Below are 27,223 nucleotides of genomic sequence, written 5' to 3'. Positions count from 1 at the left end.
ATTTAGGGTAACATAAGCAAGCACAGGGTCTACACTGAATCTGCGTTGCTCTAACTTTGTTGCAAAAAGTTCTATGCCGCTCGTTGAGGTGGTTTTATTATGTCAGAGTAGGAGGAGAGTTAAATCAGCGGGAGGAGCATTGTTGTGTGCACAACTCCACTGTTTTGTCAGTGAAGCCTGACTTGTGTTGACATAACTGTGTAGTGTAGATAAGACCTTAGTCTACATGCTCATCTATCAGTGTCACAGTAATAACCTGTGTTTTTATCTTTCCCACCCTCTGGCTGCTCTGAATTCACACATTTTAACCTACCCTATTGTTTTCATCTTTTCTCTTGTGTTTAATATAATTCAAACCCCTTTCTTAAAGAACCTGACTAAGAAGGTTTGCAGTCTTTCACTGCTTCCTAAAACCTGTGAATCCAAACAAAAACACAACTGCCTAAATCCCTTGTTTATAACTGGGCAATAAAAACCTATTTCCTTCAGGCTTACTTTAATTATTTGCACAATGTATAAAAATGCACCCATCACTAAGTCTCTGGGTAAAAAAAAATGCATATTAGCCAGAGTCAACTAAAATGTACTTATTCAAATCACAATAATATATTACACCCATTATTCTCAGCAGGCATTAACCTGAGAAAATATGTATCCTATAAACACTATGCCCTGAAAGAAAATAAACGGACACTCTGTCAGGCAAAAGGAGAATGTATTTTGCAGTATGAACATCACCCATGGGCAAATACTTTTCACAAAACTACTCTACATCTGACCTCTCAGTCCTTGTCCTCAAAGGAAGCATACACTACACCTTCAAAAGACAAGCCTGGGAACTTAAATTCATAACTTTGCTAGACACTAAAAAGCATGGCCTTAATAAAGACACTGGATTTACAGTTTAATGCAACAGTAACCCATCAACCCCCCCTTTTTTGTCTATGATTGCAGTGGCGTTAATGGGGCACTTCACTTTAAATGCTCTCTTACCATATGTAAAAAGAAAAGGAGTACTTGTGGCACCTTAGAGACTAACAAATTTATTTGAGCATAAGCTTTCGTGAGCTACAGATCACTTCATCAGATGCATTCAGTGGAAAATACAGTGGGGAGATTTATATACACAGAGAACATGAAACAATGGGTATTACCATACACACTATAACCAGAGTGATCACTTAAGGTGAGCTATTACCAGGAGGAGAACGGGGGAGGGGGTGGGGGAACATACAGTGTGTATGGTAATACCCAGCATTTCATGCTCTCTGTGTATATAAATCTCCCCACTGCATCCCCCACTGAATGCATCCGACGAAGCGAGCTGCAGCCCATGAAAACTCATACTCAAACAAATTAGCTAGTCTCCAAAGAGCCACAAGCACTCCCTCTCTTTTTGCGAATACAGACTAACACGGCTGCTACTGTGAAACCTGTCATTAGATAAGGTACAGGCAAAAAGAAAAGGAGCACCAGTGGCACCCCAGAGACCAACAAATCCACTCAAGCACAAGCTTTCGTGAGCCACAGATCACCCCATCGGACACACCCAGTGGAAAGACCCATATACACACACAGAGAACATGAAACAATGGGTCTTATCATACATACTGTAAGGACAGTGATCACTTAAGATGAGCCATTACCAGCAGGTGGGGTGCGGGAGGAAGAAAACCTTTGGTGGTGATAATCAAGGTGGGCCATTTCCAGCAGTTGACAAGAATGTCTGAGGATCAGTGGGGGATGGGGGGAGGGAAATAACATGAGGAAATAGTTTTACTTTTTGTAATGACCCATCCACTCCCAGTCTCTATTCAAGCCTAAGTTAACTGTATCCAGTTTGCAAATTAATTCCAATTCAGCAGTCTCTCGTTGGAGTCTGTTTCTGAAGTTTTTTTGTTGAAGGATAGCCACTCTCAGGTCTGTAATCGAGTGACCAGAGAGACTGAAGTGTTCTCCAACTGGTTTTTGGATGTTATAATTCTTGACGTCTGATTTGTGTCCATTTATTCTTTTACGTAGAGACTGTCCAGTTTGATCAATGTACATGGCAGAGGGGCATTGCTGGCACTTGATGGCATATATCACATTGTTAGATGCGCAGGTGAACGAGCCTCTGATAGTGTGGCTGATGTGATTAGGCCCTATGATGGTGTCCCCTGAATAGATATGTGGACACAGTTGGCAACGAGCTTTGTTGCAAGGATAGGTTCCTGGGTTAGTGATTCTGTTGTATGGTTGCTGGTGAGTATTTGCTTCAGGTTGGGGTGCTGTCTGTAAGCAAGGACTGGCCTGTCTCCCAAGATCTGTGAGAGTGATGGGTCGTCCTTCAGGATAGGTTGTAGATCCTTGATGATGCGTTGGAGAGGTTTTAGTTGGGGGCTGAAGGTGATGGCTAGTGGTGTTCTGTTCTTTTCTTTGTTGGGCCTGTCCTGTAGTAGGTGACTTCTGGGTACACATCTGGCTCTGTCAATCTGTTTCTTCACTTCAGCAGATGGGTAATGTAGTTGTAAGAATGCTTGATAGAGCTCTTGTAGGTGTTTGTCTCTGAAGGGTTTGTCTCTGTCTGAAGGGTTGGAGCAAATGCGGTTATATCGTAGAGCTTGGCTGTAGACAATGGATCGTGTGGTGTGACCTGGATGAACGCTAGAAGCATGTAGATAGGAATAGCGGTCAGTAGGTTTCCGGTATAGGGTGGTGTTTATGTGACCATCGCTTATTAGCACCGTTGTGTCCAGGAAGTGGATCTCTTGTGTGGACTGGTCCAGGCTGAGGCTGATGGTGGGATGGAAATTGTTGAAATCCTGGTGGAATTCCTCAAGGGCTTCTTTTCCATGGGTCCAGATGATGAAGATGTCATCAATGTAGCGCAAGTAGAGTAGGGGCATTAGGGGACGAGAACTGTGGAAGCGTTGTTCTAAGTCAGCCATAAAAATGCTGGCGTACTGTGGGGCCATGTGGATACCCATTGCAGTGCCGCTGATTTGAAGGTATACATTGTCCCCAAATGTGAAATAGTTATGGTGAGGCTTAAGTGATCACTCTGGTTACGTGAGTATGGTAATACCCGTTGTTTCATGTTCTCTGTGTATATAAATCTCCCCACTGTATTTTCCACCGAATGCATCTGATGAAGCTCACTGTAGCTCACAAAAGCTTATGCTCAAATAAATTTGTTAGTCTCCAAGGTGCCACAAGTCCTTCTTACCATATGTGTCAACTACTTAAGCTAAACAATCTGTTTCACCTTTATTCAGCCCATGGCTACATTTGCAGATGTATAGCGCAGGGAGTTAAACCAGCCCTTGGAGACAGCAGCAGGGAAAGCACTGCTGTGTGTTTACACTGTCATCTGCAAGTGCAGTGGCATTGCCACATTAGCAGCTCTTGCAATGACACAGAAAGCAGTGCATTGTAGTAGCTATCCCAGTGTGCAAGTGGCTGCAGCGTGCTTTTCAAATGGGGATGGAGTGGAGTGTGTTGTGAGTATGTGTGGGGAGAGACAGAGTGCCAGCATGCTGTCTTGTAAAGTTCAGACAGCAGCAGGGGGAAACCCCAAGATCAGCTCCCACCCCACCCCACACACACGCCTGATTCGGCAGCAGCAGCATTCCACAGTAATGGTTTGGCTCTGTCCTGGAGCAGATAAGCATGCCGGCTGTCAGAAATGGGGCTTTGAAAGGGGATATCCGCATCCCTGCAGCTGAGTTCAAAACAATGACAAGAGTGGCCACTTGACTTCAAGGGATTATGGGACATTTCAGAGGCCAATCACAGCACAGTAATGCAATGTGTCATCCACACTGACACCCGGGCGTTTCAGCCAGAGTCCAGCAAGCTCTATGCTTCTCATGGAAGAGGATTACCAGGAGCACACCAGCTGCAGAGTTCAGGCGCTCTAAGTTCCTTGCCAGTGTGGACACCTCAGGAGTTGGGGCACCTGGGGCTGATTTAATGCACTCTAACTTGCAAGTGTAGCCAAGGCCTAAGTTGTAACACTGATTACCTTTCCCAGACCTGAAGAAGAGCTCTGGGAAGGCTTGTCTCTTTCACCAAGAGAAGTTGATCCAATAAAAGATATTACCTCATCCACCTTGTATCTATGATATCCTGGGCCAACACGGCTACAACAACACTACTTTCTATGGAGACTATATCAGAATATATTATTTAGTAAAACTTACAAAAGTTTGTATTAATACAATAGGATTGTAAGATCTCTGGAATGGGGATCATCTTTAATTTGTTTTCTGCACACTGCCAAGCACATCATCATCAACAGAATACTGAATAGTAATTGGAGACTTGTCAAATTTTTGAATGCAGTGATGAACAAGAGATATAAGTGGTTAATACCAGTAACAATGGAACTTGCGCAAGCTATTCAAAATATGCCCATATTTTAAGAGCACTGACTACTAAAGTACACCTACTGCCAATTACGTTTTTCCAATAAACTCTTACGGATAAAGTAGGAAGTTGGAGTATTTTTTGAAAATACTCAGGACAAGTTAATTTTAAAAGACCAAAAATTTACTGCTGTCTTGTGAAGAGAATTGTGCCTTAAGTTTCTGACCTTTACAGAAGAAAAACTCTAGGTGTCGTACATACTTTGTAAAGCACTTTGGGATATTTCCAGATGAATTCATTATCTACAAGTAAAGGCTCACACGCTAACACTGACTGCATTGGAAAAAATGGTATAATTTTTGCATAAGTTAAGCTTCACAACTGAAACATCATTTATCCTGCAAGTTACAAACATCATTGAACCATTTGTTTTTGGTGTGAACAATAATTATTTTGCTAACAAGACAGACAAGAAAATGTAGTACATTTTCATGTGTATAAAAATATAAAAAATGAAATGTTATATCATATCTAAATGTATAATATTTATATTACATACTAATATATATGATGGAGTAACAAAAAGCTATAGTTAAGAATTAAACATAAGCCTATCAGAAACAAATGCCAATGCTTACTACCAACCTCTTTGAAAAGAAAATCACAGGAAGGGTGGGGAAAGGAAAATCATAGGAAGGCTGTCCAACCTCATGTCAGGAAGAAAAGACTATGAAGAATTGTGCCGTTTTCTTTTATTTGTACAACGCCAAAGAAAGTCCCTATGCTGACTCCTGTCTGTCAGGAGAGATGAAAAAATGGTCTGCACAAAGGTGTTTTCTTTAAAATGGCAGGATGTAGTGTTTTGTGTTTTTTTCCCTTTTTCTTCCCCTCCTGTCTTACTTGGTAGCCCGGGCTACATTTTACAAAGCCATTTCCACATGTATACAGAGTAATTTGAAATGTACTTTTAGATATTGGTATTTTTGTGTGTATTAGGGTTACTGACTTCAGGCATGGATGGGGAAATATGAATGGGCAGGGGTACAGGAAGGGAAAGTGGTGGGACGGCAGGGAATATGGAACTTGATGACATAGAGCTGTGCTACCTAGTCTTGGAATGGGTACTCAGGAGGAAGCAGGAAGAGGGGGGTAACATGGACAGGGCAGATATAGGGATGAATAGGAAGAAGAGGGGAGACACGAACAAAGATGGCAATGCAAGGAACTGAAGAAGTAACTGTGGATGGTTGGGGAACTGGGGACGTAAAAGGAAAGAGCCTTATCCATGTTAAACTTTAAACCTGTTAAAATAATTTCAATATTTTGTAAAGGAAGTAATATTGCTTTGGGGACTTTGCTGGACACAACCAAAATAAATTTTCAACAATAATGCTTTAATGGTTTTGTTCATGAATTAAGTGATATTTTAATTAAATTAGTTATGTGCTGAACAGTTCACTAAAATACTTCCCTTCTCCCAGCCAGCTGCATCTTCATCCAAAACTTACTGTATATAGCTAACACTACAGACAGTCTATGTTAAAGGAAGTTGAAAAAAACTGGCAAACTCATTGGAAGTTCAGGAAATGTATTTATATATATATACACATGTATGTAAATCATATATATATATATATATATATATATATATATATATATATATATATATATATATATATATGATATGATATGATATATGATATATTACTTCCAGATAATACATCACACTTGCATAAGGAGCACATGCACTTCCAGAAATTCATAACATACCTCCAGCAAAACTTCCTTTATACATACTAATTTATCCTTCAGATTTCCTTCCTCTCTCTCCCTTTAGTGCTGCAAGTATTCTCCGCTAAATCACCAGCAAAGGCAGGATAATTTTAGAAAACATATTAGAGAAGTTTATGGCTTTACAAGGATGTTTACACTAAAAGGAAAAGATCTTGTAGAGGATAATGGTATATTTGTTTCCAGACAATCTGTAGCCTCAGAACCAGATAAAGTTTTGTAAGATTTAGCATTCTGAACATTACTATACTAGTATTAGTGCCCTGGTTACGCAATATTTTTCTTTAAAATAAAAAAAGTTTTCATTATTATAGAATGTTTATTACACTAGTCTCTGGCTTTATTTCAGTATGTAGTTGACAGCTGTTTATATAAGAAAAAACTTTATTTAGGCTGAAGAGAAAATATTTTCATGCTCTGACATGTAATACAAGCTAAGATGGTTTAGAATTTTACTCCATGCAAAACATCCCAAGGAAGATGAATTTCAATATTAAGCTGACCTTATTTACACAACAAATAATCCTTCTTTATGGAGTATGACATTAAAAGCAGATGTATTCTATCATTGCCATAGTCTAAAAACAACTTTAATGACCACATTATTTCAATAAATTATATATGGCTCCAAGTTATTATTCACTTTATTATTCATCTTAAAGGTATGTCTGCACCGCAATCAGAGGTGCGACTACAATGCACATGGCTTGCTGTGTTGTTGTAGCCGTGTTGGTCCCAGGATTTTAGAGAGATAAGGTGGGTGAGGTAGTATCTTTTATTGGGCCAACAGAAGATATTACCTTACCCACCTTACCTCTGCACCACACATAGACATACCTGAGCTATGCAGTACTTTGATTCAGCTAACTCAAATAGCAATGGCAGTGAAGCCAAAGCAGCATGGCCTAGCTGCTCGAGTACATACCCAGGGTCCCAGGTAAGGCTGGACAGCCCATGTTGCCACCCCTACTGCCTTGGCTTCACTGCTATGGTTATTTGAGTGAACTAGACTAAAGCATAGCTTAGCTCGGGTATGTCTACAAGTACTTCAATCACGCCTCTGACTGCAGTGCACACAGACCCTCATAAATCATCAATTGCTAAGATTTTTTCTGTACCACCCTAGGTCATATTCAGTAAAATCTGTTAGTATTTTTTAAAAAGAATCTTAAAATATATGAATAAGCGCAAATTATGTCATCTGCTTTCTCAATTTTGGAAATCCAGGTTCATATTACAAGAAAACAATGTAAAAGTTTAGACCCTACAAGTCCACTCAGTCCTACTTCTTGTTCAGCCAATCGCTCAAACACATACATTTGTTTACATTTGCAGGAGATAATGCTGCTTGCTTCTTGTTTACATCACCTGAAAGTGACAACAGGTATTTGCATGGCACTGTTGCAGCTGGTGTTGCAAGATATTTACATGCCAGATGTGCTAAAGATTCATATGTCCCTTCATGCTTCAACCACCCTTCCAGAGGAAATGAATCTATGCTGCTGATAGGCTCTGCCTGATAGCCATCCAAAGCAGTGCAGACCAACGCATATTCATTTTCATCATCTGAGTCAGATTTACCTGCAGAAGGTTGAGGGTTGAAGGTTGAGGCTGAGGGAGCTGGGATTGTTTAGTCTGCAGAAGAGAAGAATGAGGGGGGATTTGATAGCTGCTTTCAACTACCTGAAAGGGGGTTTCAAAGAGGATGGCTCTAGACTGTTCTCAATGGTAGCAGATGACAGAACGAGGAGTAATGGTCTCAAGTTGCAATGGGGGAGGTTTAGATTGGATATTAGGAAAAACTTTTTCACTAAGAGGGTGGTGAAACACTGGAATGCGTTACCTAGGGAGGTGGTAGAATCTCCTTCCTTAGAGGTTTTTAAGGTCAGGCTTGACAAAGCCCTGGCTAGGATGATTTAACTGGGACTTGGTCCTGCTTTGAGCAGGGGGTTGGACTAGATGACCTTCTGGGGTTCCTTCCAACCCTGATATTCTATGATTCTATGATTCTATGATTTTCTGTTTTGGTGGTTCAGTTTTGTAGTTTCCATATTGGAGTGTTGCTCTTTTAAGACTTTTGAAAGCATGCTCCACATCTCATCCTTCTCAGATTCTGGAAGGCACTTCAGATTCTTAAACCCTGGGTCGAGCACTATAGCTATCTTTAGAAACCTCACATTGGTACCTTCTTTGCGTTTTGTCAAATCTGCTATGAAAATGTTCTTAAAACAAACAACATGTGCTGGGTCATCATCCAAGATTGCTATAACACGAAATATATGGCGGAATGCAGGTAAACCAGATCAGGAGACATACAATTTTTCCCCAAGGAGTTCAATCACAAATTTAATTAACACATTTTTTTTTTAACCAAAGGTCATCAGCATGGAAGCGCGTCCTCTGGAATGGTGGCTGAAGCATGAAGGGGCATGCGAATGTTTAGCATATCTGGCACGTAAATACCTTGCAATACCAGCTACACAAGTGCCATGCAAACACCTGTTCTCACTTTCCAGTGACATTATAAATAAGAAACAGGCAGCATTATATCCCATAAATGTAAACAAACTTATTGGTCTTAGCGATTGGCTGAACAAGAAGTAGGACTGAGTGGACTTGTAGGCTCTAAAGATTTACATTGTTTTGTTTTTTTGAGTGCAGTTATGTAACAAAAAAAATCTACACTTTAATTAGGAACGTCTTCATTTTGTTTTATAAGGGTGTGTGTGTGTGTGGGTGTTTTTCCAAACAAGCACTGATATAGTCAAATTTTATTTTGAGTTATTTCTCAACATACTACCAAATATAATAAACTTGGTTAAATTTAAATATTCTCAATCATAATTTCCTTCCCCATTTAGAATTACTTAATAAGCTCATTAACCATTTTTGAGAAAAATATGGATAAAAAATGTCTTGACTAAACAGATTGGAAACTATTCTAACTACACCTAGCTTACAAAAACATCACAATGAACAACAGCTACACAATTTAAGTATGACCTCTGGTTTTACGCTCATTTCTAAACAAAACCTTTAAATATGTTAAATTTTGAATTTAACATTCTAAATATAATTAAACTCTGCATTTAATATGAAGCTACATAATATTTTAATTAAGAATCTTTGATCTATTAAACGGCAGTTTAAAGGAAAAAATTATGTTCAGAGTTTATGTATTTAAAAATCCAAAGCATGCTCAAATATTTACCCAAAGGAACAGAACAAATCTTTCAGCTAACAACATCATCTCTAAAAGAGGTTTTCTTTTAAAGGAAATCTGTTATAAAAATTATTTACCAATATTACAGTCATTGAACTATAATTAACAAAACTAAAACTTTATGGGCATATAACTAATGTTTAAAAACAAAATGGCAGAATTTGGTCTGGAATGTTCCATTTAAAGAAGCAGTAATAAGAAAGTATTGCTTTGAGTAAAGCTTGAACTCCCTTAGCTTTTAAGAGAGGGTATATTTTTGCTGTCCCTGCAGAAGCAGATCACTAAGGGCCCTGCCCTGCAGATGCCACTGAACCTAAAATAGTCACATTGAAATCACATGCACTCCTCCAGATAGTAAGCACAATGCCTCTGAATGTTTGCAGATATGGCCTTAAATCAGAGATGAGTGACAAGGAGATGGGAGATCTGGAAGGACTTTTGGATATTGTAGACCTTCAATTAGGATAAAGACGACATAATATTATTTTGCAATTTTGAAAAGTTTAAGATAAATAGTTAACTGTACTTTAGTAAGCGTGCAGCTCAAAAATAAAAAGTAATAAAAATAAAGAGTAAATATGAAAAAGAGCTTAAAGGACTATCAAGATGCGTATATGCCTTTACTGAACAAATATGAAATACTGTATTGCTATTGTAACCCTTGCTGTCCTTTCCCCCTTGTCTGCTTTTGTTCATTATTTGCTCTTGTTATACGTCCATCATTAGGCGCCAATCCTTCCAGCTTCTCTGAGCAGGTTGATGCTTGCATCTGTTCAGAGCCACACTGACTTCAGCTTTTCGGATAAGGGACCTAAACTCTTTGGAACAGGGCCAGTCTTTGCTTTTGTGAAATATCTAGCAGATTTTGCACTTGAAAATAATTAAAATATTACCAATAAAAACTTCCCATCCCCCAGCGAGGCTGTTTTTACTGTTTATCATGTTAGATGATGGGGAAACTTCGTATTCTATTAAATATCTGACACCACGTAAGAGCTGTTAAAATCTGACCAGAAAATAGGAACTGCATTAGTGTTATTTTAAATTCATGAAGAGTCATTGCAGGAGGCTGTGTCCATACTTTATAATGGGTGCACTGAGAAAAACTGCACTTTAATTGCTATGGTTAATTAAAAGAAAGCTAAAAAAGGATAGAGTCAGCCCTAACTTTGAATTTCTCTGATTTCGTAAGTTTGTGTTATACCTTACCTTAAACAATACATATTTACAATACAATTTAATAAAAATGGTCACACTTCCCTGGTAAAGCTTCCTCTGTGGGACAATCAACCAGGTGCTGCATGTGTGTCCCTGCACCCTTGGCCCACGTGCTCTTTAGCTTTCTGTGCTCTGGGCAGGCTGCAGCACTGTCTTTTGCCTTGGCCTCTCTGGCATACTTCCTAGGCACAAGCTCCCTGTCTCTTACTGCTTTCAGAAATGAGATCTTGTGGGCCCAGCTGAATCAACACCCCCGGACTGATGCTGACCCCCCTCAGCTTCCCCAGTACCCTATGCATACCCTTTCCTAGGGTTCCTTATGGGTGCTCTGGGTTTACAGCTCATCTCGTCAGACACCCCTGACGGTGAAAGCAAACAGACATGCAAACTTCATGAGGGTTCCAAAAAGCCAATCACTCTTTACCTTTAGTTAGTAAAAGAAATAGAGAGATCATAAAAACCATGAAAAATACATTCATTTTAGTAACACTGACCTATAGCACTATACTTCATTTATATCATTCAATTGTCTGCAGAAAGCAGCAGTAACTCACGTTAGCTATACACTGTTCACTTTCGAAACAGATGGAGAAAAGGGCCAGGAATTCCACAACACATCATGATCAAGAAGTTATGCCAGGAACCAGGATGTAGACTGTGTCCGATTTTGACAGAAATTAGTAAAAAAAGGTATGAGAATTTGCCTGAAAGCAAATTTTTGCTCCCCTTTCCCAGGTTCACCAAAACTAAATAAAAAAAAAATTAAAAGTCAACCTGTATAAAATTTAAAGTCTATAAAAACAAGAAGAATGTTATGCTACGGATATATAGCTTCAGTAAACGATTGAATCAAATATGTTATTTGTAATTCCTACTTACAAATAGTAATCCTCTGTTTCACAATATCCCTTGCGGGTGGGATGCAGTAGAGCATTCAGCAGTTTTTTCAAGCACATGGGACTAAACACTGTTAACAAACGTGGCTACTACAATTATGGTTATATACATGAAATTTATAAAGCCAATTCAATGTATGCTTGATTAAGAAACATGATGCTTTTGTGGCCATGTCAAGATCAGTTCTCAGCTACAAGTTAAATATCAGACCCATTTATCGTGTAATCATTACATAATAATTCTTTGTATTGCCGTTAGAGACTGCACAAAAAATCAAAATATTTATTTAAAAAGCACAGTATAAAATACACAAGCTTTCACATTAAGTGGTGTTTTGAGACAGACATTCTCAAAGGACACTAACTTGTTTAACCCCACAAGAACATGTCAGTTACAATACCTTAAAATTGCTAAAATTCAAGTGGGGGAAATGTCCTCCAAAGATTAGCAGTGCATTGCTAAGAACCTAAACACATCACTTGCTACCATTTTGAGTATATAACGAACAACAGTGAAACTTCCTATGGCTATTCTGTAGCTACAGCTATAGCTGTAATGACTTCTACATCCTTATTGACAGATCGCACTAATGAACTGTTACAATTAAACAGGAAGCCATGTTAGCTTCTGTTATTAACTCAGGAAAAAAGGATTGCTAAATGGGGAACAGAAGCAGGAAAGACGGACATGTTTGTAAGACCACTTTAGGATCTTAAACAATACAATTTATAAAAAAATAAACTAGGAAAACAATAGAAAATCCTCCTTTAAAAAAAATCACTGTGTTGCAAACTGAAGGCATTTCACCACATTTTACAACCTATGAAAGTCAAGAAGATATGGTGTAATTATTTTTCTGAATTTTGTTAAAGGAACTTCATTGCCTAAAGCAATATGCAGATCTATGGTACAGTATTAACAAAACCCAATACACTTACAATAAAGAAACAAAAACACTAGTTTAAAAACCATAACACTAATAGCCAGAATCCAAACTAACAGTTGAAGTATTATGCAAAAAGAGAGAACTCGTTTGACAACTCCATAGGAATGAAGAGTAAGACGACAGCTGCAAAAATAAAAAGCATATCTATAATGTCCTGCCCCACCTTCTCACATGATCAAGTCCTTGAATGAGGTTATAACATTTATAGCAGTGGATATAAGATATCAGTTAACACACTGATTGAAACTTGGGCAAATTATCTGTAACCTTAAAACTAATACGTATTATCATTTAAGTTCAAGACCCTGATTTGAAGATGATGGGCTAGCCTAGTAAAGGAATTTTCTTTATCATGTGTTAGAGCACTGACCTTTCACAGCCAGCCCATATTGTGGCAAGGGGGCCAGAGTCACACCCCTGGATGGCGCATGGTATTCGGTGACCAATGATGGCCCTCATTTGTTAGGAAGATAGCCATTGGTTATCTTTTTTACATAAGAAATATAAAAACGACCATACTGGGTCAGACCAGTGGTCCATCTAGTCCAGTATCCTGTCTTCTGACAGTGGCCAGTGCCAGGTACTTTGGAGGGAATGAACAGAACAGGTAACTGAGTGATCTATCCCGACGTCCACTCCAGCTTCTGGCAAATAGAGGCTACGGACACTCAGAGCATGGCGTTGCATCCCTGACCATCCTGGCTAATAGCCATTAATGGACCTATCCTTCATGAACGTATCTAGCTCTTGTTATAGTTTAGGCCTTCACATCATTCCCTGGAAATGAGTTCAGCAGGTTGAGTGCATTGTGTGAAGAAGTACTTCCTTTTCATTTGTTTTACATCTGCTGCCTATTAAACCTGCTGCTTATTTTTTAAGCACTGGGTTGGCTAGCCAACAGATTTCCATCCATAAAGTAACAGCAGCTGGTGGAGGCAGCTCTTTTTTGATCTACTCTCTCCTGCTGCAAAATCTCTGCTTGCTTTTTCTCTCTAGGGAAAGGATCACACTGATAACACAATTGTCATTTTGTACATAGTGGGTTGTTTGTTGCGTGTCAGGTTCAGAGAGGTACAAGTACCTTTGGACTTCAAAGGAATTATGCTGGTGGTAAGGCACAGGTGCCTTTAGACTCTGAAGCAATGGCCTGGGCACAAGGTATAACTGGTATGTCTTCAGTTTTTCACGATTACAACCTGGGACACTGGTCCTGGCTATAAAAGTGAGATTTTCCATCAAATGGAGATATCATTAATGGTGTGTCTCTCTCTGTGTGTGTGTGTGTGTGTGTGTGTGTGTGTGTGTAGTGGGAGGAGAAGGTTGGTGCTCCCAAACCCACAAAGATTAGGAATTGAGGTACCGCCACCTTTACTGCGAATATTGCATTGGTCTGGCTTCACATGGAGACTTGGACAGATATATGAGGCTAGGTGACTGCCTCGCTGCCTGGGTGTGGCCTCAGTCAAGTCTGGGAATAAGACAGGCCTAACAGGCCCAGGAAATATTATGTTTCTCTGAATTTAAGCATCAAAAAATGGGAAGACAACTGTGGCATTACTTCCTTTTTCACAGTGCTAGCTGGACAGTTTGCTTTTAGGTGCTCTCTTAAGGGTCAATAAAGTGGCAACCACATGGCTAAAAGGTAATTCTTGTCACCATTATTAGTTGTCCATGTCATTCACAGTTCCCAGATGAAAATCCCAAAGGTGAAATCCCGTCCCCAGGTAAGTCACTAAGACAGGGGTGGGCAAACTTTTTGGCCCGAGCGCCACATCAGGGTGAGAAACTGTGTTGAGGGCCGGGTAGGGAAGGCTGTGCCTCCCCAAATAGACAGGCCCCCACCACCTATCTGCCCCTCCCACTTCCTGCCCCCCTCAGAACTCCGACCCATCCAACCCCCCACTCCTTGTCCCCTAACAGCCCCCTCCCGAGACTCCGGCCCCAAACCACACCCCTTATTTAACCCCCCCTGCTCCCTGTCCCCTTACTTCCCCCCAGAACCTCTGTCCTATCCAACGCCCCATTCCCCAACCCCTGACTGCCCCCTGAACCTCTGCCCCATCCAATAGCCCCCTGCTCCCCGTCCCCTGAACCTCTGCCCCATCCAACTGCCCCGTCCCAACTACCGCCCAACCTCCACCCCATCCAACCACCCCCTGCTCCCTGACCGCCCCCTCAACCTCCACCCCATTCAACCGCCCCCTGCTTCCTGTCCCCCGACTGCCCCCCCCCCCCAGGACCCCCTGCCCCTTATCCAACCTCCTGGCCCAGGGCCCCTTACCATGCCAATCAGAGCAGCTTGCCTGGCCACTGCGCCGCCAGACACACTGACCTGCATGAGTGTGCAGCCCCGCCGCCCAGAGTGCTGCCTGTGCAGCAGCGTGGCTGCAGGGGAGGGGCTAGGAACTAGCCTCCCGGGCCAGGAGCTCAGGGGCCGGACAGGATGGTCCCGCGAGCTGCAGATTGCCCACCTCTGCACTGAGAGTTTGCCGTTGACTTCAATGAGCCATAATTTCACCCAAAAGAGCAAGGACCAGTAAGAGGTAGTCAGAATAGTTCCAAAATAAAAGAATTATTTGGTTTTAGGAAAGTTCCCAAACCTTTCGTAACACTGTCTCTTATTGTGTCATCCCCACCTCCTCAACTTCACCGATACCCACTTTTAACATGATCCCACAAATATTTCTATGCTTCTCCACAATGCTCCTTAAACACTGAACATCCTCAATCTAATTCTTAAGACCACTACCCTCTCTTCCTTTACATCTTTTCTCAAAAAAACCCCCAAAACCCACCACTTCTGCTGGGACACACACAACAAACCAGTCAAGAAATGAAGGTTGGGTCAAGGTGTGGTCCGAGATAAAGTTTTTGTAATAAATAAAGTTAAGTTGACTAAAAACCATCAAGTAATATACACAGCTAATCACAGACTCAGACAGTCATAGAAGCGTAGGACTCGAAAGGACATCAAAAGGTCATTTACTCCAGTCCCCTGGACTCAAGACATGATTACATAACAGCTAGACTATTCTTGACTGGTGTTTGTCTAATACGTTCTCACAACCCTCCAATGACAAAGATACTGCAACCACCCAAGGAAATTTGTTCCAGTGCTTAACTTCCCTGATAGTTAGGACGTTTTTCCTAATGTCCGACCTAAACCTTCCTTGCTGCAATTTAAGCCCATTGCTTCTTGTCCTATCTATGTATCCATGTGATTTTCTTATCTTTGTCTTCCACACTGTAAACCCCTAGTGCTACACATATTATTCTGAGTTTTTCAAATTAGGCTGCGAAGTACTTGGAGCAGGCACTACTGAGTCTTTCTGTGAGTGTATGGTAAACAGTATATTAAGACTGGGGCCACTGAAACTACCACAATACAAATAGTACAGAAGGTGTTTCAGGTTAGCGTAGTGTAAGCCAGACAAATCTGCACTTGAAGTTATACTGGCATAGCTACATCAGTCAGACCAGTGAAAACACACAATCTTGACAGACATAGCTAAGCCAACGTAACCCCCAGCGTACACATAGGTATGTTGATAGAGGAGTGCTTCCGCCCATGTATCTAATGCCGTTCGGGGATGTGGTGTTCCTATACTGAGGCCTGGTCTACATTAAAAAGTCAGGTCAACCCATCTACATTGCTCAGAGGTGTGAAAAATCCACACCCCTAAGTAATATAGTTAAGCCAACCTAACTTTCAGTGTAGACAGCGCTAGGTCAACGGAAGAATTCTTCTGTCAACCTAGCTACTGCCTCTTAGAAAGACGGATTACCTATGTCGACATGAGAACCTCTCCTGTCATTGTAGGTAGTCTCTTCACTGGAGCATTTTAAGTATAGACAAGACCTGACAAACCTCTTCTGGAACTATGCCAATGTAGCTATGCTACTATAGTCTTTGTAAGAAGACATACGCTAAAATGAACAGATGGTTTCTTGAAGCCTACATGCCGGTTCCATGCTCTAATCTGGAAATGGCTTCTGCCCAAACGGTCATATAACAGGATCTCAACATCTGTTCCACAGAATTTTTAAATCTATGAAAAGTAACCCCTCACTCACAAAAAATCATATTCCTGACATACATGGAAATACAAAAAAAATGGAAACATTTGTGAGAAGACATTCTGTGTACAAGTATGGGCTATGCTTCCTACTTTTTTCCCCACAGAAAATAAGGTCACGTATGCAGGAAATAATAATAATCCCCCAAAAACCTCAAACTGAGCATTTACTTAATTAAAAAGATCTTGGGAGATATGCTTTAAAGACCAACCCTCATACTAATGGTACATACTTTTGGGACAAAATTATGAATTGCTTTGTATATTAGATGCAAACACAGACCTGCCACCTCTATAAAAGTTTTCTGGCAAGACTATGGGTTTTGTGCATCCCCTACACGTTAATTGATAATTCCTTGTTTGACTAACTTCTCTTCCCATTCTCCTGCATGTTGGGGAAGGTCAATCAATCAAAACTTTCCAACAGAAATGCTATAGCTCAAACATAAATTATGGATTTGATGTAGAGTTGACTGGGTCAGGTTCTTTGGCCTGTATTATGCAGGAGGCTAGACTGCATGATCATAATGGTCCCTTCTAGCCTTAAAAAAAGCTATAAAAGCTACTCAAGGTCCTGAATGACAATCTGGAACAATAAGTGCTCATTCCCTCTTCCTCCTGCTGCAGGTTGGGAGTGCCTGTGAACTGCAGAAAAGTTGGGAGTGGGGTTTGAGAATGATTAAAAAGAAGCGTCTTGGGAGGGGGAAGAGAAGGAAGCGAAGAGTTAAGTGTTGGGAGGGGGTCTTTCTCCATCCCTTTTTTGCTCTCTCTTTTTGCATCACTCCCCAGATCTAAGCATATTAATGCAAACATATTTAAATATACATGCAAAACTATGCAAGTTTATTTAAACACATACTAATTTGCATTGTCAAGGTTTTTGCTTGAAAGATATTGGCAAAGATGGTGATATGCCTTGGAAAAAGCCAATTTATTTCTAAATTGGGGTCTTGCTTTAACACATACCAATGAGAAATTGTATAAATGGATGATTGGATGTGGAAATGCACTAACATTTGCCAAATTATGTTTAGGGGCATGGGTCTAGTGCTCACATCACCCCCGCTCTCCCCCAAATACTGTCAGCTAGATCAGCAATAACCTAATCTCCAGTTTTTTGGGCAAACGTGGTCTAATTTTACAGTGTAAGATGATGCTGAGAAACAAAAAGCTTCTATTTTTAGAAAGGTACAATTTTTCAACATACACAAAGGTATGTAATATTTGATAAACAAGGTCAGGCCAGTAAGATTAAGTAGCTCCAGTATTAAACCAGCCTGATTCCCACATTGAGAGCAAAATTAAGATGTAGGAATAGGCTGCCAAGTTAAAGCAGTGGGAAATATATACTGTGTAAACTATGTTATACCATGCTGGCCTTGGAGCAGAATTATGCATCTTGATATGACAGTTTAAGTTCAATTTTTAGAGAAGCCTTTTGCTTACACTAGGAAGCCAGAGGCTCAGGGTACTAAGGAGAGGCCAGGATGTTCACAGAAATGTAAGATTGGAATGGACCTCAATAGTCCAATACACTTATGCAGGACTAAGTCCGTTCTAGGCAGGCAGCGCCACAACAAACACCTTCCCCTATGACTAATGACGAGCAATACTGATGGATTCTTCTGAATCTCTGCAGTCCTCCTTGGCCAGAGTCTGAGAGCAGTGACACACTACCTTGTGGAAGAAGGAGGCAGAGCAGTGGGAATCTTCAGGCACCCCAGATAAAAACAAATACGAAGAGTAATCAGAAAGGAATTCCACTATATTTTTCCCCCCCAATAAATGGCTGGTGGTAGTTTTCATTTATAGTACTGAAATGGGAAATATTGTCCTCAGAGAGTAAGCTTTCCCAGTTCATGAGACAACCTATCCGGATAGCAGATAGTCAAGATGGGTTGATGCCAGGTAGCCTGTTGGCACGACACGTGCAGCTTTTTATTAAACCAGCTTTTCCTAAGGAGATAATACTTGGGGATTCTAATGTATCCTTTCAGCAGTGTAATTTATCAGTTTCTTATCTTGAAGGAATCTCGCTCCTTCTGCACACCTCCACAGTCTGGAATTCCTGAACAAAAGATGCACTTAACCTGAATAAACTGATTTTTTTTAAAAACAAAAAATAAATAAAAAATAACGCTTCTGAGGATTCTGGTGGCAGCTGTCTTGCCAAAAAATGACAATTTGAGAAATCAGCAGCATGGGAATTTTACTGAAGAGAATGTAAATAAACTTCAATCCTGTTTAAATACTAGTTTCATATATTATTTTCTAGATAGTTGATTCTAATTTTTTGCATACTCAGATTGACTGGGTGAGCCACAATAATTAGAATTTTACTTTTAATGTCTTAAAAATGAAGATTCAGGCCACCAAAGCTAAAATTATTACACCCTTAGTACTAATCTCCTATTTTTCTCTATTGTTTCCATTAAAAAAACCCAAAACTTAGGTTTCCATTACCAAAAAATCAGAGGTAATTCCACGACCAAGTATTGAGGTATTGTTCCATAATAATGTATAATTACATATTACATTATATCAGTATCTCACATATTTCATTAATAAAAATAAATAAAAAGTTTCTAAATATTTATATGGAATTGATTTCAAGAAAATAATTTTCTAGTATCAGGTTAGCAGAATTCCTGGGTGGTCTGAGTAAAGCGATATTATGATTAAAGAAAATATTGAAATGTGGACACGTACATGACTCTTACTATGGAAATATATTTCAGGGCATTCATCTTTCCTGCCTTTGTTGAGATTGTGATCAGCAGGAAATGTCATTCCTTAAAAGCGAGGAGTTAAATTCACACCATCCCAGTTCAATATATCTCAGACAGACAAGACACTTTCTCTAAATGGGATACTAATTTCAGGTCTAATTATGACAATTTAACCATAAACTAATCATTTCACTTTTAATCGGGTTAGAAGAAATATCCTGCTAATATGCTTTATTTCAGTTTCATTGTATCCATTTGAAAGGATATTGTATCAATATGAATAAGTTCAAACGCAAACTTTAAGGATGAAAAAAGTGAATGTTCTATCAAAAAGATGGTGTTTTTGCTCTCTTCAGACATCTATGGGACAAGAGAAGAGAAAGTATTCTAGGGGGACTGGAAGATTTCAGTGGAAGATCCTTTTTGTACAAAGACCAAACTAGGTGAAAGTCAATTTTATTTAAAAGCTACTCATGAAAACAACATTTACTAAACAATTTATTAGTGCTCTTGTATTCTTTAAATGTATTCTAAAATATTCCCCAAGATCATTGGAATGAAGCAGAAGTTCAGGAGAATTTGACATTTCATGAAGAATTTCCACTTACATGTGTTTATGCCTGAGGGGCTCTGGCCTAAACACATGCTAGCCTTTCTTTTCCTTGAAAAAAAATCTTTATTTATAAAATCTTAACACTGGAGTAGAACAATTTTTTTTTTAAACACACAAAATGGGTAACCCATATAATGTTTTACATGTGTTCTAGTCCAAGAAAGAATTGCCATCTGCAATACATCTTCTAGGCTATTTTCATCTCTCTCTCTCTCTCTCTATATATATATAAAAATGTATAAAATAATGCCTCATACACCTCAGATATGATTTGCAAGCACAAAACACTTCACTGAAATCATCAACTTTATATTTCAGAGAAAATACAGTTCTATAATAATCAAATAAACAAATAATACTTTTGGCCTTCATCCCCAGTACTAACTCTTTTAGAAATATTTCTGATGTCTTCCTATCAAACATTTTGCACTGAGATATACTGGTACCCACCTATTTTGAACTTCATGGAGAGAAGTGGGAAACCATATTACAGAAAATATGGGCTATTTTTTATCCGATTTAATCAAGGCATTAAGTATTTCTAAATCAAACGCATCACATTTGAGAAAAAAAGTCAACTGGAACAGATTTCCTTAAATGATTAAACACAGCATGAGAGAAAATGGATTATGAAGAAAATAAGGCTTGGAACCATCGTGAGCTCATGCACTTGCAATCAAGAGTTAAATTTATAAAAATCAAATATTCATCATCAAGATCCCGAACACCCAACCTGTGGTAAAGAAGAAACTAGGCTTTGTGTTTTGGCTTTATACCTTTGCTTCAGAGAAGCACAACTATCTTGGCAGTTTACACACTGAATGGAGCTGGAGATCAACTGCTTTGAAGATGAGGACTGAAGCTTTATCCAGGCACCCAAAACTAACTGGGAGCCAGTTGATGAATTTATGGGGCTGGTACGTTCACAACAGCCTAGGATATGGAGGAGGCAGGTAGCCACATTCTGTGGCTGAAGCTTGCACACTGTCTTCACATTCAGCTTTAGTTACAGTGAACTACAGTAATCCACCCTGGAGATAACAAGTGCGTGACCGGGTCCTTGTCTAAGAGGAAGGGGTACATTTTTCTGGGAAGCTAGAGTTGAAAGGCACTTTCAAGACACTGATGTCACCTGATCACCCAGGTTTAGTGAGGATACAAACGGGACTCTGAAGCTTTCTACCATTTCGAAAAATGGGGGCTTTATCCCCTCAGTGGAAGGAGGGAAGAGTGCCTATCCTAGATCTTAAAAGCTTTTGCCCCTTTAAGCCATTATTACTTCGGTTTTGCCTGGATTCAGCTTGAGCAAGCTACTCTTTGTCCTCATAGATATTCTGACATCTTAATAGTGGTTGCAGCTGTTGTGAATGTAGTTGGGTGTCATCTGCATATTGTTGGCACCTGTACCGAGGGCATCTCACTTTCTCCACCACTGTAGATATTGAAGAGAAGGGAGGATAGCATGGATCCCTGTGGGAGGGTCTTTGGAGAGCAGCAGCAGTTAATCGATAACTACTCTCCAAATTCTCCTGGAGAGGAACAACTAAAGCCACTTTTAGTACTGTGCCATCTATTCCTTTTATGTCAGAATATAGTAGGCCACAAAATACTATTAATTTATGTCAAAATTTTTAGAGAGGTCCAGCTGTATGAGCATGGAAATCTTGCTTGTGTCCATGGTCATAAAAAAGGTAGTCTTTTAGTGCCACTAGAGCTATCTGTGTGCTGTGCCTAGTCTTAACCCTAAGCGAAAGGCATCCAGGATGTCTGCTGATGTCACATATTGCTGGAGCTTGGTGGTCACTACTTTCTCAATTATTTTTCTAAGGAATGGAAAGTTTGAGATGGAATGGTAGTTGGAAAGGTCATCAGATCAAATGGCTTTCTGATGACTGGGTGGACTATTGTGTTTTCAAAGGCATGTTTCTCTGAAGAAGGCATTAACGATTTCCATTAGCCGTTGGCATAGCTGTTCTTCACTGGCTCACTCTCATGTGGAGGGGGACAAATATACATTTCACAGGTTATGGCTCTGATATTTTTCACGGGCTCTTGAGTTTTGGCCAGTATAATGAAGTGGATGATGTGATCTGGTCAGGAACGGAATTTTACAGAATTCAGTGGCAACAGTTCTCTTCTTAAGCAACACAGAACATAACCCAATAATAATAACTAACACATACATTTTTAGTTCAAACTGTTTTCTTTTAACAGCTAAAAGCCTTTTTACTTAGTGGCAATGAGGACACCACTTATCTTAGTAATAACAAAGCAGTGCAAGCAACTCTAGTTAAAGTTGCAACATAGTTTCCATTGTAATTTTAAATTCCCCCAGCACCACCGTCTCAAAATAACTCCCGCAAACTCCTAAACAACCAAGTCACACTGGCTTCACAAGTATAATATCTATATACAGACAGAGAGAGAGCAAGAAAAATTAAGGAATGCATAACTGAAGTAGAAATACATTTAATGGAAGATGAAGCATATTCAAATAAACAGTTGATGGGGATTTCCTCTGCATTTGGTTCAAATTATAACTAAACTGGCGCAAACTTCCTATTTAATTTACCATTTACAAAAAGCAAGCAATAGAACTTTAATTGTGTGACTGGAACACAGATTGTAAAGTTTATGTCAAAGTGAAGAGTCCAACAATGAAAAGATGTCACCATCCTGACAACAGTTTGATAGCAATGGTCCCTTTCTTTCCACATCAACAAATGTTTCCATATTAAACCCCCACTATCATGGCTTGCATCAATTGGCACAATTTTTGACAGCCTCAGAAGAAAAGTTGAAGACTGAATGGAAACAGAGAGCCCTCTACTCCCTCATTTAGAATGGCGGCTCCTCTAGATCAGAATGAGCTATACCCTGGCAGGGTAATAAAAGGAAGTCAGTACTCTATCTGTTCCTTTTTAAATGGTCAAGGGAGAAATAGAAGACTGGGAATTTCAAAACTGCTACTTTGTAATCTTTAAATGATATCATCTTAACTTTATAAAAAACAGCAATGCGCAAATGGATTAGTCAGTTCCTTATGGTCTGACTGCACACTGCAAAATGTTTTATGATTGTATATTTAAATACAAGTCAAAGGTGCCAAGGGTTTTAGCTACGTGCTTTTTAATTTTTTAGCTAAATCATAAATGAAAATAAAGACAAATTTAAAATATTCTTGTAACATCAGTTAAACTGAGTATTCTTTTATCACTTTCATTGTTTAAAATGAGGCACTCAAAGGCAGAACAGTAACTAATGGAAGTCTGCTCCATCTGATTAATCCTGCTTTACATCTTTCAATGTTTCTTTTGCAAAAGCAAATAAAGATAGTTTTTTAAATAAATAGATGAAGAGTTCAAATTATAATTAAAATGAGTGAGTGATGCTTGTTAAGCTAATAATGGCTATTGGTTAGTAACTTTAAACTGGTATTTGGAAGAATCTCTCAGGAAAAATGGACCAGCTACAATCAATATACCACCCCGTATGTAATTTGTAGAGGGTTAAATAAAATACTTGAGAAAATATCAGTTCAGTATCTTCGCTTTAGTAGTTAAAACAATTTGCTGGAAACACAGGCTGTCTATTTTTTTTTTTTGCCGGCTGGACTTTTAATGGCCCAGTGATAGGTGCTGACCAGAGCTGCCAAGGTCCCTTTTCGACTAGGCGTTCAGGTCGAAATCCAGACACCTGGCAACCCTAAATCAGGGCAATTTATTTTTTATATTATACGAAACTCAAACTATATGATGAATTTCCTCCAAACCTTACAGAAACATTCTATGTTGCTTTCAAAGTAAATCTGGCAATGTTCAGACAAAACTATGTTCCAAGTTCTTTTTTTGTATTTCTAGATGGGGACAAAGATATCATAAGAGGATCTTCCTCTTCCCTGTGTTCAGCAGTTTCAAACTTTCCCTTATTTTTCCAGAGATTTGTGTGTGGTGGGCAAGGGGAGAAGGTTGGGATGTCAGAGAGTTTAGAGGGGGGTAGTCAGCTACAATAAACTGGTTACAATCTTAACTATGGCGAAGTAGTATCCTTATGGTTACTATACTATCTACCTCAAATGTTAATAGATGGGGAAAAAAATCTATGACCATTCATTTCACAAAAGCTATCAGCCAATCTGATAAAAGATATCTGTTCTATTTGCCAACAGCTCATTGTTTTCACCTCTATTACACATAGCTGTACAAAGCTAAGAATCTGCACTCTCAGTTGGGCTTCATGGGACCATAGTTTAAATACATCTGTAAGACAACCAGGAAATGCCTGAGATGGTGTATAAACGTACACACATCTGATTTTGTGAACTAATGGTGATGTTCTTACCCTGCATGTTTAACACAATCAAAACAAAATTGCTAGGATACAACCTCCATTTTGTGTTCTGGTCCATTAATCAGCAAAAGTCATATTTAAAAAAATATATGTGGTATTCTCAGTGAAACTTGGAACTCTGTTCTCAGTGTGTGAGACATATCACAAAAATAAGTTGTTCTCATAGCATTTACCAAGACAACCAGCCACTACAAAAGAAGCAAACAGGAAGGGAAGAGACAATACTGGAGTGGTGAGAAAGCATAACAAGTTAGTGTATCTTTACTTGAAGATATGCAATTAATATTAGCGTTATGACCACACCTGCATATTAATGTAAAAACAAAAATTAAAACACTAGGTATATTGCTCAGTTTAAAATCATGATCTCATATGAAGATTGCCTGAATTACTAAATGTTCCCAGAAATTCTTTTTTAAAAGAACTTAGATCTGAAAGACTGCTGAAAGGGCGTAATTTATCTGTCACTTCTTTTTACACTTTTACTGTGGGAGGACAAGGCTTCCTATTTATGATTATTTACACAAAAAAGTGACATTACATATTTTTATGTACTATGCTGGTTATTGCATGCACAGTTAACATTCAACTTAATTTGCTGGTATTCAGTCCCACTTTTGTGAGTGAGGTTGGCAAGCAGGCAGTGTTCTTAGTCAAATGTCATGCACTCTATGCAAGTAACATATTAAATTTTGTGTTTTTTCCTATTTTACAGGTAACCATTTTTGTGACCTTACGATAAAAATTCTGTCATCTTCAAAATGGAGACAGTGTACTTAAATCCCTGGGTTTACAACTAGAACTGCATGATTTCGTTGACTTAAAGTAAATCTGCATATGATAATTACGATACATGGTTTTGAACACCTTCCATTAATACTGTTTCTCAAATTGTAGGGTGAAGACCCAACATGACTCAAAAGATGTATAAAATTAAGATGTGTAGGACTTTACTATCATATTGCCAAGTTATGAGGGAGAATATTGGTGTCATTTTCCTGAATGGGGCTCAGCTTTGAAAACTGTGGGAAACAGGGCACTAACAACAGCAAAAGCACTGCATCTCCACTTTGGTTCGAGTATAAATTTTATCTGTGAACCTGTAGGGACTGGGGCATGGGCAGTAAAACCCAATAGTTAAGAGTCAAGAGCAAGAACCAGAGTCAAGAGTCAAGCCAAGAGCCAGAGCCAGTACCAGAGGCCAAGCCAGGGGTTGAATCTGGAGTCACCATTCAAGTACAGTGTAGAAGAAGGGATCGCAGGTGAGGCAGGAAAGCAAGTAGCAGGAACAGACGGGTCTGGGATTAGAAAGGCAGGGCTCAGGAATCAGGCAAGTTAGGTAGGATCCACAGCAGCACCCCCCAGGCAGAGTTTCATTTAATTACTCAGACAACTTCCTGTGCCTCTTTCTGGTTTAAGTACTGTGCCACAGCCAATGGGTGGGATTGGACATCTCCTCCAATCAGAAGCTTCATGGATAGGCCCTCTGTGAGCTAGAGCTTCACTAGCCCCCTTCTCTTCTGGTTCACGTGAGTTGTTGGGTGGTGGCCACAGGCTCAGCACTGCCTGGGGAATCCGGGGGACCGGGTTTGAGATCCACAATCACTCACAGAACCTGACAAGGGTTAGGTTCAAACTTTGCTGGCAAAGAAATTCTTGCTCTGTGTTTTAAAATTGAGAATATACTGCATTTAAGATTGGAAGCCTCAAGGCTCCAAGTGACATGGCGCATATGATCAGGAGTAATCCAGCTCACCGGAAGACATCTTCCTTATCACCAGAGAGAAAGAAACTGTATTTTATTTATTGTATGCTCTGAAAGCTAAAAAAAAATGTATTTTTCTAGATCTTTTGTCTGGCCAGTGCCTAATGCAGGCAACGGCTGATAAGTTTATTACCTTCTCCAATTCTCCAACTTACTGAGAACATTCTCATTTAGCTATATTTTGAAATACCTGTCGCTTTGTATATGAAGTATTATGGTGTCCATTTTTTGCATAATCTTTAATTCTGAGAGACTTAAATATAGAATTAGTTTAGTTCAGTGTAATATTGTTTCTCTACAAAAGATGCAAGAGCTGAAGTCAAAACAATTATCTTGCTGTTTTCAGAGATCCTTACCTCCTCCGTGGACTGCGGTTCTGGGAGAACTCTGAATCACTGTCCTTTGATGTTGGAGAACCCTTATATGTGTAAAAAACATCCTCTGTTTCTGTAATATAGGCAATCTCATTTGTAAGGTTGTCGACAGATGAGTGTCGTGGTTTACGAATCTCATGACGTAGTCTAGGACTCCTCCTTACAGGAAACACATGAACACAAGTTGGTTGAGACAGAACCCTTTGTAAAGCTCTTTCAAGAGTAACTAATTCCATTCTATTGCAATACATGCCCTGAGACCGAAATTACAGGACACAGTAAGTTTTACTTCACTGATAGAAAAATTGGTTGAAATGACACAAGTATAGGGCTGGAAGGGATGTTGAGATGTCATTAAATCTGTGCTGAGACAGGACAAAGTAAAGCTTGACCATCCATGACAGGTGTTTGTCAAATCTGTTCTTCAGAACCTCCAATAATGGGGATTCCAAGACCTCCCCTGCAAGCCTATTCCAGTGCTTAACTATCCTTATCGTTAGAAAGTTTTTCATAATATATAACCTAAATCTCCCTTGCTGCAGATTAAGCTCACTGCTACTACTACCACCTTCATAGGACATGGAGAACAATTGATTATTATCCTTTTTATCAACAGCCCATGACATATTTGAAGACTTACGTCTCCCCTTCAGTCTTCTTGTCTGAAAACCAAATATGCCCAGTTTTTTAGCCTTTCCTTAGACATAAGGTTTTCTAAAACTTTTTAAATGTTTGCTGCTCTCCTCTGGACCCTCTTAATTTGTCCATGTCTTTCCTAAAGTGTAGCACCCAGAATTAGACACATTACTCCATCTGAGGCCTCACCAGTGCAGAACAGAACAGGATGATTACCTCCTGTATTTTACATACAACACTGCTGTTAATACACTC

The 27,223-nt window shown here is 39.4% G+C and overlaps 1 protein-coding gene across 5 annotated transcripts in view; it reads right to left on the bottom strand.

Moving 5' to 3' along the window:
* Window positions 1-27,223, bottom strand: part of PTPN3 (protein tyrosine phosphatase non-receptor type 3) — a 273,767-nt gene that overhangs the window by 84,256 nt on the left and 162,288 nt on the right. For 4 of the 5 annotated variants that reach the window (XM_038392796.2, XM_038392797.2, XM_038392803.2 and 1 more), the window contains one exon: window positions 26,315-26,491. In XM_038392796.2, coding sequence (XP_038248724.1) covers window positions 26,315-26,491 — 177 coding nt within the window. The remainder of the gene's footprint in view (window positions 1-26,314; window positions 26,492-27,223) is intronic. The other variant, XM_038392799.2, reaches the window with a different exon arrangement.

Source organism: Dermochelys coriacea, chromosome 2, assembly GCF_009764565.3.
Source record: "Dermochelys coriacea isolate rDerCor1 chromosome 2, rDerCor1.pri.v4, whole genome shotgun sequence".
Taxonomy (NCBI): domain Eukaryota; kingdom Metazoa; phylum Chordata; order Testudines; family Dermochelyidae; genus Dermochelys; species Dermochelys coriacea.
Note: the sequence above shows the minus strand (reverse complement) of the source record. Positions and strands in the feature narration are given on the sequence as shown.